Source organism: Musa acuminata, chromosome BXJ2-8, assembly GCF_036884655.1.
Source record: "Musa acuminata AAA Group cultivar baxijiao chromosome BXJ2-8, Cavendish_Baxijiao_AAA, whole genome shotgun sequence".
Classification (NCBI taxonomy): Eukaryota; Viridiplantae; Streptophyta; class Magnoliopsida; order Zingiberales; family Musaceae; genus Musa; species Musa acuminata.
The window spans coordinates 36,827,501-36,839,208 of NC_088345.1; the positions used below are offsets into that span (position 1 = coordinate 36,827,501).

Consider the following 11,708-nt stretch of genomic DNA (forward strand, 5'->3'; position numbering starts at 1 on the left):
TAACATCGTCAAAAGTTCAATTCATTCACCTCAAAGAAGAAACAGGCTATTGAATAAAGTAAATGTTATCATCTCTCATAGCTGGTGTATGTAAAAATTTTCAATCAGCAAGCATCCGTCTAAATTTAAGATCAAAACCTGAAACAAACGAGAAACACGTCTATATCGTTGAGAAAATACCCATGGAACACCAGATAGAAGTGGCATAAACCCTTAAGCAGCAGCCCCTGTGCCCTTTCCCTTCTTCCGCTGGATCTTTTTCATGTAGAACTCAAGCTCCCTTCCTTCTAATATGTATCTGTACCATCAGCAGATAATAGAGAAGGTATATTATATTGGATGACTAGATCAAACATTATGAGAAAATGATGGTTCGATTGTGATCTGCTACAAGAAAAATGATTCGAGCTAGATTCTGCTCACCCATCAGCTCTTCCACATTGCCCAGGGCGGGAAGATATGCAAGCCAGCAACCTTCCTGCCCCAAATTGCTCCTCGATGTGAGGATCAAGTTTACATCCCTGCTGTCTCTTCTCAAGCTTCCTGGTGACGTGATTGCTCTTCTTGCCTTCCTCCACGGCAGCTTCACCCTCCTGCCCTCACCAGAACCAACAAAGAAAAGGATAAGAGAGCAGACAATCAATTTCAGAAAATTGCTAACATGATTTGTTGATAAAATCTTAGGAGGCCTCTTGAGAACAGTTCAGCAAAGATAATCCAAATATGGAACCAATCATAAGATAATCATGTAAGAAAATTACTGGAGAACATCTTTAGAACATCCACACTAAGGTAGCAGCTTTCCCAATACTACAAGACAGACTTTTATAAGTATAGTTCATAGAGAATAGTCTTGATAGAAAACATGGACCTTTGAATTAAAAAATTTTCCAAGCATACAGAAGTGCAGAGAAGATCAGATTACAGCCTTGCATCTATAAAACAATAGATTTTCCCACTAGTGTTGTAAGAAATTACTCTTTTCCTGAAAAAAATAGTTCAACTAATCAAACTATTATAGGTTCCAACAAATACTGAAACACAAAACTCTTGCAATTCATTATGAATACCTTCAGACAAAAGAGGAAATAAATCTTGACTAGACATGCATGATTAACCAGCCAACCTGCAACTTTATTTCCTTCCTTATTAACATGATTAAATTACACCCTATAAAATTAAGAAGTTGATTAACCCTACTTGCTGCTCAATAATGTTGTCAAAAGGCACTCAGGTGAGGCAAGGCGAGGAGAGGCCCAAGCAGCTCACAAACCCTCCATGTGAGACGTTTCAATGAATCGCTGCTCGGGCACTCGCCTAAGACCAAGCATCGGACGCCTCGAGCAAGCACCAAAGTGAAGTTGAATTGGGATTCGAGCCTGGTTCGATTGAACGAGCAAGTTGGTTCAATCAAACCAACTAATAGTTAGAACTAATGAACTGATTACTCCTCTTCTCAATTCCCTCTTTAGAACTATTTAGAATTGGTTAGAACTGTTTAGCACCATATTAAACCACTCTTTAGAACAGTTTACACTGATTAGAACTATTTAGCACCATATTGATCATGTCATTTTTATTTTTATGATCATATTTATCAATCATAATATACATTTTAAATTTTAATACCCTTGAGCGTCTCGTTTCGCTCGGGCGGGCACCTAACGCCTCGAGCATTTTGAGACCTTGACACCTAGCCATTTTCGAAGCATTTGGCAGCTGCTCAATGTAGGTCAATATTAAAAAGACACCATTAGAGTTGAAAGCAGGAGAAATGATGATTAACACTTAACATCACCATCAAATTTTAAGAGTAAAGAAATGACTAAATTAGACAACCTTTATTATCTAATCCTATCACTATTACCTTGTGCTAAAGATCAAGCTGATGAAACTTGGATTATGCAGAAAAGAAAGTTGGCCAAAGGAAAGTTGACAAATTAACTTACAAAGATCTAAAATATCAGTACAGCTATAAGAATCTACGCCAAATTAATACACATGCTGGCCAACTTGCAGAACAACATTGACAATGAGGCACATGCAGGCCAAATATGCTGTTACATCTAGACATATTGTATCTGAAAAAATGTTAAAATAAAGTTTATGGAGAATTATAGATCCACAATACAGAACTAAAGGACTTAGCATAAGGCATTAGAACATATGATTTGGTAGAACAAAATAGATAGCATAGATCTAAAAACCAAAATCAGGATCTGGATTATCCAGCGACTACACAATTGATATTGATTGGATCAACTATATAGGATCAATGAGATCTGAATTAGTCTTAATCACACTTAACCACCTTTTAGCTTCTAAAGTTTGTATAACACCATGGAATAAGCACTAATTCACTGACAAATACAACAAAATAATGACTTAATTTCATGATTTGTTTTCTTTCTTCAATATAGACGCTCAACATTTTACATTCTTAATTATTAAACTCATTACTACGAGAACTTGAAAAATTCTATTATAGTCATGGCTAATCCAAACAACCAAACCATTCCAACAGCTAACCTGCAGGATTTGTACATTGAGATGTCTTTTACAGTTAACTTGATACGTATGAACAAATCAACAAACCAAGAAAATGCATCACAACATCCAATTGACTAGAATGTACATAGAGGAAAAATCATCTAACCAAATGTCAAGCAATGCATCTTGGATGAGTTAGTCAATATGTTGGGAAAAAAGTGATGTCCTGAATCTGTTGAAGTGGCAAACACTAGGGTCTCTTTTTCCCTTTTTATGTGAATAAAAAAGTATATAATTTTAGCACCAAATATTTTATTGTAGGCAATTTAACAGTGCACAAGACAATCAAATAAGTAACAAAGTAATAAGCAAAGTACAAGACAAAATTTATGTGGAAAACACTTCAACGAAAACAAAAGAACCATGTAAATCTTATCTTGTAGTTCGTTTATTACTTTATCACTTATTTGATTGGCCTGTGCACTGAAAAATTGTCGACTATCTCATATTTGGTGTTAAAACTATATAATGTTTGATTCACATAAAGAGGAAAACAACATGATGTTTGTCACCTCTACAGATTCAAAGCATCTCTCTTTTTCGAACAAAGTGACATCAAAATCCAAAAGATCTAAATGCTCAAAATTTCAATAAGCATGAGCGACAAAGATTGAAAGGAGCATAAAGCAAAAATATTTTCTCTTCAAGCTACACAAAAGTGAACAGAAATTTATTGGGATTGACAAGTATTTTGAGATTGCCGAAGCCAATATCCTTGGTAGACAAAATTTTATTATACGAGAAAAGATCCTTATGAAAGAAGACCTGGGAATTAAATTTTGATTCTTCTATAAAAATCCTATTATCTCTAGGTTTTCATGTGAGAGAACATGAAGTGACAAATTCTTTGGGTACTCTTTAGGGTTTCTATAGAGGTGAGAGAAGGGATTTCTCGATAAGGTGTTTAGAAAGGATATTCTTTAGGATTTCTAAAAAGATGAGAAAAAGATGTAAATTCATCAAATTTATATAAGAGGGTATACAAGGAGATTATACTTGAATGGGGATAGCTCATGAATCTTGTAATTGATCACACATGATTAAAATTTTATTTTTTTATGTAGACATAGGTAGAGAATTTTCAAGCCATGTTAATCTTACTTTAACTTTCTGATATATTTTTTATTATTGATCTTTAAAAATCTTTTGGTTTCAAGTTCTTCTCTCGGTCCCCAACAAATGGTGGCAACATATTCCAAATTTCTGATGATGAACAAAAAAGTCTAATCCTTCATGTCATAAAATGAGTTTCCAGACATCTAAAACAGATTGTCTGCATAAAAGCTGACCAGCCTATTGGAATTCAGGGTAAAAAAGCATAAGAGCAAATGTGCTATGAGCATTATTGGATATAAAAGCAACGAGTCAATTAAAAGAACAAGTAAAGCTACCTCTGCTGTCTCTTTCTTGGAAGCCGTTGGAGCCTTCTTCTTCCTACCAATCTCGATGCCATAATGCTGGAAGTACCACTGTTTGAAGGGAGCAGCATCAACCTGCACAATGGCACTCTTCACAAGGGTCTGTGTTCTCACAAGCTCGTTGTTTGAAGCATTATAGACCACATCGAGGACACGGGTCTTGCGAGTCACAGCTTCACTTCCCCATGAATAGTTCCCAGAATCCAACCGAAGGGCCCTCCACTTAACATTGCCTCCTCGAACTCGAACCCTCCTCACTGTCTTGTTGCTTGAAAGTTTTGTGTTTGCTGGCTGCCTTCCCAACTCATACCTTTCAAAGAAAAACAATTGAAAAACGAAGATAATATTGTCATTTAATGGACCACTAGGGTGCGATAACAACAACGAAAGTAGAGACACTAATACCAAAAGATGAAGTACAGAACCAAACTAATTTAATGGAGGGGAAAACTCCAACGATTATAAACGTCAAAATCCAATCCTTTCGTCAGAGACTTTGAGAAATCGAATCGGTGCAAGGACAACCATGCTACAAGGAGACTTGCATCCGATAACTTAGCATAAAGATGCGACATGCGGCGATCTAGGGTTTAACCAGTAGAGCAAAACAATCGGTTGAGGGAAGGAGGGCACCAAAGAAAAAGAGTTCCCGAAGCGGTAGACGCATCTCACTTTCTCTTCTTCCTCCAGGCCTTCTTCTTGCCTCCAGTGGCGCGCCTCTTGTGCATGGAGTCCCGTGAGATACCTGCGAGCGCAAGCAGAAGAAGAAGAGCACCATGGAAGAGATACCTGCGTTAGCGACGAGTAGAAGGTAACAAATCACGAAGGAGGGACGGATCTCCCTTCTAAGGTTTCCGATCTTTACCCATTTCGGCCGAGCGGTTGCTATCAGCGCGTCGCTTTCCCCTTCACCAGTTGCCGCCGCGAACTTTTCCCTCCCTCTCTCGTACACATATATATAGCCGAAACCCTAACGTTACGATCCCCTCGTTACTTTTACACGTGCCGTAGCCCTGTTATGACAGCTACGGTAACGAAACACACGTCATTCTTGACATAGAAGCAACGGTGAAATTGTTGTCTCATGTTAAAATCCCAGCCGTCGATTCAATTAGTTATGACAGTAAATGCAAAGAGACGGCTTAGTTTTTACCAGTCGTGCATCAAATATGGAGATCATATCAACAGCTTCATAATGGAAATTTCTAAAGATGTTTTCAGGAAAATAGTTTACTTTTTCCTAAAGATGTTTTTAAACCACAAGTAACAATTCGTAAATTGAGGGCTTTCAAATGATAGAATAGCCACAAAATAATTGTAACACATAAATTACAACAAATCATACTAAATCGGGATTGAGAAAAGAAGAGGCCGCAATCCTTCTCATGCTAACATATGCGTGTTACAGAGAGAGAGAGAGAGAGAGAGAGAGAGAGAGAGAGAGAGAGAGAGAACACCTGGCCACACTAAAAGGTCGGAGCGGTTTTCTCACGAAAACAATTGCTAGGACTGCATTCTTTGCATATATTCTCCACCTGTCATGCTCTTTTCTGAGCCTTGGTATTGGTTGGCTGTTTACTCCCTGAAACAAACCTTGGCAATGACAACAGAGTATCCACTCGAGAGACGCCCTGTTGAACAGACCAACCATTGCCTTGCATCGAGGTGATATTGTCAATGGAGGATCCTTCTTGGGTATGAGTTCCAGAGAACTGCTGTCCTGGAGATTCTTCGATTGCATCACATGGGAATGCAGTGCTAGAGCGGATTGTGCCGAGACGGTCCAAAGAAGTTGGACCGGAAGGCGCTTGCTTGTCGCTGCCAACCCCAGCGGCATTTGGTGAATCAACTTCATTGGATGTGAGATCGGAGGAAATGTTAGGTGCATCTAAATCAAGGAAGAGGCAGACTACAGCACAGTCGTCAACTCGGGAAGTTGGGAACTTGAACCTCCAGGCCTTGACAGCTGACTCAACAAGTAAATGAGCAGCCGAGGATCTAGCTGGAGCAGAAGCGACAATGTCTACCACTTCTTCGTTGGAAAGCACATCCCAGACCTGTCATAGTTTAAGTAAGCAGAGTTCAGGGAATTAACTTCAAAATAGAACTCTGAAATACTCAACAGTATCCTTGACATGTATTTCCAAAACAATAAAGATATCATTGAGACTAACAAGTCAAGGAAATTTGCAGGATCTAGAAACATAAATGAAACAATATCTGTTTCTTACCCCATCAGTGGCCATGATAATGAATTCATCTCTTTCTGTGATGTGCCAATATGAAATCTCAGGTACAGAGATCAAGCCATAATCCTTTAAGCAAAAATCCCCAAGAGCTCGAGCCATTGCCAAGCCAGGGGTATCACTGTTAGGCAGCCAAACTCGAGCCACATCAGGCTCATCCCGGAGAGCAAAAACTCTGCCCTTGCACTGCCTTATTCGTTCTGCTTCCCCTGTAAAAGCAATTAATGACATTGTTTCGAAATTTATACTAAAAACTTTTAAGGAATTTGTAGTCAACAATTAATTACATAAAGCATCCAGCAATGCACGTACTTCAAAGGCTACCTTAACTAAAATTAAAGGCTCATATATTTAAAAACAGGCAGGATGATTAGCTAGCTCCTACCCAGGACATCTTCCAACTCCATTGAATATAGATGACAAAAGCATAAGGACAACCTTAACCCAACAGAAGCAGTAGTGTTATAATCATTAGGAAGTTGCCCGATGCTTCTGTTTAAAGCAAGATGAGAAGGAATGCTGAAGCCATAACAACAGAATTCATTGGAGAGAATGTTCAAACAGAGAGTTAAAGATAAAGAGAACCATGTGAGAGATCATAGAACCAACACTATGCAAAGGGGAAAGTACCTCGACATTGTGGTTTTTCATATGATTTCCACAAACTACTAGCAGTTTTGGGTATCCTAAAGACAGGTTATATTCTTTAGATTACTAGATAAATTGGGAAATAAAAACAGACATGGGCAACTAAGAACAAGGTATCAAGGAAATATATCTTAACGTCGTGAACATGCCAAAGTTTTAGCAAAAAACTAGACCCGTTCTGTCAAAAAAGGATTCAGCTTGAAAGCTTTATGATGTGATATTGGTTCTGGGTCATTTGATTTGCAACCTTGACTTGAGGGACCTGGTTTCATTATGGTGCCTGGACCATCATAGAGATCTTTGCAATCAAGGAATCAAAGTTTGGTTGTACTGGCCAGTACAGACTCATACTTTACCAGTCGGTACTGATCAATATTTACCAATCTGATCAAGAACTGATATTTACTGACCCAGTTAAAGACTGATATTTACCAATCTGGTTGACAGCAATGTACTGATGCAATCAAAGACCTGTCCTGGACCATATAGGTTAGTGCCAATCAATACATTTTTTATTATTTTCCCGGTGATACTGGTTGGTATGGATTGTATACCGCCTGGTATACCAATATTGTCCCAGTCTGACCATTACCATAGCTGGAATCAGACCTAGATTTAAATATTTGCTTACAATAACTGAACATGTTAGATATGAGCCTAATATGGCACAGTATACAATGCAAACCTTGAGTATTTCTCATAGAAAGTCAATAATGGTCTTATAGATTAGGCATTTATTTATGGTCAATGCAATAATTTACTTCAATTTTCATTGTATGCAAGCAAAAAAGAAACCTTAAATGAATGCATAAAGCCATGCATCATGAAATGATAAAATTCAAAATTCAAAATTCAAAAGAGGACAAACATGTGATTATAGATCTCCTTTTCATTAATCTGCAGTTGTAAACTTCAGAGTTGAGAGAAGTACATTTTGCTGTTTCAGCTTAAGGTTAATGGCTCTTTATACAAGTTGCTTAGGACAATTAGAGAATACAAAGAAACTCATTCATTTGTTTGTTGTTGTGATCATTTCTAAGTTTTGAAGCCTCTAAAGCTGAAACTTCATATTTAATCTGAAATCACAGAACTGTTATAACCAAATTTTTGAGTGACATAGAGAGCAAAAACATCATCATAGTGTTCCCCATGAAACCACCATCATTAGACCAGACTGCAGGCTGTACAAAGTCCCTTTATATACTAAGAAATACTTATAAAGAGAATCGTGTCATCTTAAAATATAATGCACACTAACCCTTGATCTGCATCAGCTTTCCTTGACATGCAACAGGAATTTTGTGTCTCTCCGCAATGATATTTCTTATTATTTTTAAGGTGACTGTTATCCAGAAATGATGTGAGGCTAATGTATCAATACACCATATATCAGTGCGTCTAAATTAGTAACAATCTTGGTCAGCAAGTTCAAAAGACAGAACCTTAACTTCATCAAGTATAACATACCCTTCATAGAAAAATAGCCAAATAACTGATCCAAAAAAATAAAATATATTTGAATGTTTAAGTTGATCATCTTGGTTGCAAGTATGTAAAGAAATAATCAATAAATCATGAAAATTGGAAAACAATTGTTTTGATGGGAATTTTGGAGATTAAGATAGGTTAAAAAGAATTAGAAACTGCAAACAGTTTTTTACAAGGAAGAATTCCCTTCCATTGCACAGGATCTAAGTTGTCCTCTGTATACATGCTTTCAAATTCTGATGAGACAAGAAAGTGTACCAGAAATCTTAAACGAAATTTGCACACAAGACCCTGCAGTGTCCAAGCAAGGGAGTAAAATCTGTTGTGCGGTAGGCAAATCATACTAGTTTGACCAAAATAAAACAGATGAACTGGATTTAATAGTGATATTTGGTATATGCCACAATGTAGAAAGGTCAAGCATATAAATAATGGACATTGATAATTTTCTTCACACAGTTAAATTAATCCCTACCCAAATAAGAGGCTTCTGTTTACTCGCAATGAGATAAAGAGCAGATCGCATACATAATCATACTAGATATACCTGACATGACAGCAAAAATGAACAACTACATGTGCACTCAAATGTATCAAGAAAAATAAAAGAGATGGCAAACGTACTTGGAAGATTTGGTTTAAGATCCACAGTCAATTGAACTGCAATCAAAGAGTTGTTTTCATCTCTAGTGCCAAGTACTGCTCTTGAGTCTCCAACATTTCCAATCACAAGTTCTTGACCCTGCAAACAAGACATTCTAATAATTCCACGAAACTGTTTCTCAATTATTTAAAATAGTTACTTATTAGAAGCAGCACTCTTCATAACCAACATGTATCTGCTTCACAAAATATATGAATAATAAGATGTTAATGAATAATATTTAACCTGCTTGACCAAAGTGACTGCTGTTGTCCCACTGTAAAAGCAATCTATATCAGAATGCTGTCTCAGTTCTTTATCCATGATTCTAAAAGCCTTCAGAAATGGATCTTTTAGTGTCCTTAAAATATGGGAATGCTCATCATTTTCTTCAAAATCAATGGAAGTGTGATTCTCCTCTTTGAGGGAAACAGTTGAACTTGTGTCTGAATTGATGCTTCCTGAATTATTTACAGTGGTTTCTCTACAATCCTCACCTTCCCAATTGGAATTTAGCTTTAATGGGAGAACATCTCTGACTCTCTTAGCAATCATATGGCCATGTGGACCATGGCCATCAAATACTCCACAAAATACAGTGTCATTCCTAGAGCCAAAATTCTGAACAAGAGAAAATTTATCCAGAGTTAGTAATCTGATGTGACTTTATAGTTATCATAGAAAGAAGTCAATGCCAAATGGTTGGCGATGTCAAAAGTGAAATAAATTAGTTCACAAGCAAAACATACTCAAATAAGATATTGGGGAAAAAAGAGTGTGACAGGAAGAAATATGTCATGTTCACTTCTCTCAACCTCAAAGTAAACTGAAAATTAAGGAAATAATTGGGCATAGCCCAAAGAATTTAGTAGGATCTAAAAATTCCAGATACAAGTACTTAAGATATCCGAAACTTGATCATGTCAATCATAATCCGGGTGAAAGGATGGATATCCTAAAGCAGCTACTAAATACTTAAAGCAAGCATGCCAAGGTCACACTGAGCATAGTGGACATCTTAGATACAGGGCTGGATTAATATGAAAAACTTTCTATTCCAATGAGATTCTATAAACAAAAGTTTATAAAAATCAGAAGAAAAGATAAATTTCGCACTACCAAATCAGAGGCTGCAAAAGATAAATTTACCATAACAACAATGCTAATGAGAAGGTTCATCATAGTACATCACACGAAACCAATGCAATTTTGAAGGAGCGGTAGAAACAAATTATGCCTGGCATGCAGAGTGTCAATTTCATGCTTGAATTATGGAATAACTGTGATGCATCAGGAAAGAGTGGATGCAAAAGAAAAAGATCATCTTAACATCAACAAGAAACACACCCTGGTGAAACCAGGAACTCGTTATAAAATGCAACAAGTCAGTTGATTAAAAATCAGAAAAAGGCTTGCAATTGAAAAGAAACATAAGTGTTTCATTTAAATCGCTGCAATGCATTAGAAGATCACGCAAAAAAAGAGAAAATGGTTATCACATCAAAGAGAATTCACCATGTTCAAGCTAGAAATCCATAACCCAACGATCTTGACATGTTCTTGCAATGATTTAGCTATCAAAGATGGCAGAAATTGGGTTTCGAACCTCCCAAACAATCATGGCGTCCTGATTGGGTCCCTTCCTGCCTTGCTGGGAGAAGAGCGAGGCGACGCCGCTGGACCCGTTCAGGAACATCCTCCCGGGGATCCGATGGAGATGCTCCTCTTTCTTAGAGTGGCTCCGCGGCCCCGGCTTCTTCCGTTGCCCCCTCCGAGGCCGCTTCGCCCCCAGCGCCGGCGACGAGGGGGACGACGGGCTGGAGGAGCTGCTCTGCCCGTCCGACGACAGGCAGGACCCCATTCGGAGGGCCCTGACCACGCCCAATATGCACTCCAGACCAGCCAGGCAGCCGCACCCGCCCTCCTCCCTTCTTGTCGGCTCCGTCGAGGCCTCCCCCCAACTCGACCTCCTCCTCCCCTTCTCCCTAACAAACCTTTCGAAGGATCACAAACACACGGGTCGATCCATTCCGACTAAGAATATTCAACAACGATGCCTACGGCCAACAATTCAGATTGCTTCCGGTTCAGAAACCCGATTCCTCACTGTTCTTCCTCGATCCAGCAGAAATATCGAGGAAAAGGCGAAGAGGAACAGACTAAGGAAAGGGGAAGCAAAATCTACAAGGCGAATCCCAACAAGAACACACAAAAGATCACAGCAACAACAACATCAACAACAACAACAAAGTACGCAGAATAAAAAAAAAAAGGGAAGGGGAGGGATCCTCATGTATGGCTGCGTAGAATTTCCAGACGAAGACGGCAGGAGGAAGAGGAACAGGAAAAAGACATGGTTTTGCCTTTGTTTTCGGGATGTCATGTTCTCCATCTTCTTTTTAACGAGTGGGCAGAAAAATTGAAGGAAAGGAGAGAGTCCTTTTTCCGGACGCCATTTGCGTTTGACCGGATCTTCTTCCTTTCCCATGCGTGGCGTGGCGTGGCGTGGCGTGGCGTCTGCCCCCGCACTGTTCGTTTCATTTCCTCCTTTTTCTTTTTCTCTCTTTTATGAGCTATTTAATCCCATAAAAAATAAAATAAGTGAAATATAATGGACGAATTTTCGAAAAAATATCTTTTTCTTAAAATTATTCACTTTTATATTTTCAAAATAGTATCCGTATTTATCGATATTTGAATCGATCATTCATAATA

At 38.2% G+C, this 11,708-nt stretch overlaps 2 protein-coding genes across 4 annotated transcripts; both read right to left on the minus strand.

The window, feature by feature from the left end:
- Nucleotides 1-30: 30 nt before the first annotated feature.
- Nucleotides 31-4,978, minus strand: LOC135619420 (small ribosomal subunit protein eS8-like). Its single transcript, XM_065121415.1, has 5 exons — nt 4,834-4,978; nt 4,641-4,713; nt 3,942-4,278; nt 424-593; nt 31-298 (listed from the first exon to the last, which is right to left on the minus strand). Exons 1-5 carry the CDS (start codon nt 4,835-4,837, stop codon nt 214-216), a joined length of 669 nt encoding a protein of 222 aa, XP_064977487.1. The 5' UTR covers nt 4,838-4,978; the 3' UTR covers nt 31-213.
- Nucleotides 4,979-5,238: 260 nt separating this feature from the next.
- Nucleotides 5,239-11,397, minus strand: LOC103994846 (probable protein phosphatase 2C 33). Of its 3 annotated transcripts, none has more exons than XM_065121414.1 (5): nt 10,600-11,397; nt 9,240-9,614; nt 8,975-9,092; nt 6,200-6,414; nt 5,239-6,025 (listed from the first exon to the last, which is right to left on the minus strand). In XM_065121414.1, exons 1-5 carry the CDS (start codon nt 10,852-10,854, stop codon nt 5,507-5,509), a joined length of 1,482 nt encoding a protein of 493 aa, XP_064977486.1. In that variant the 5' UTR covers nt 10,855-11,397; the 3' UTR covers nt 5,239-5,506. The 3 variants fall into 3 exon arrangements, with proteins under 3 accessions (XP_064977486.1, XP_009413563.2, XP_018686295.2); XM_009415288.3 differs by having other exon boundaries at nt 6,200-6,423; nt 10,600-11,393; XM_018830750.2 differs by having other exon boundaries at nt 6,200-6,423; nt 10,509-10,621.
- Between the last annotated feature and the right edge of the window lie 311 nt (nt 11,398-11,708).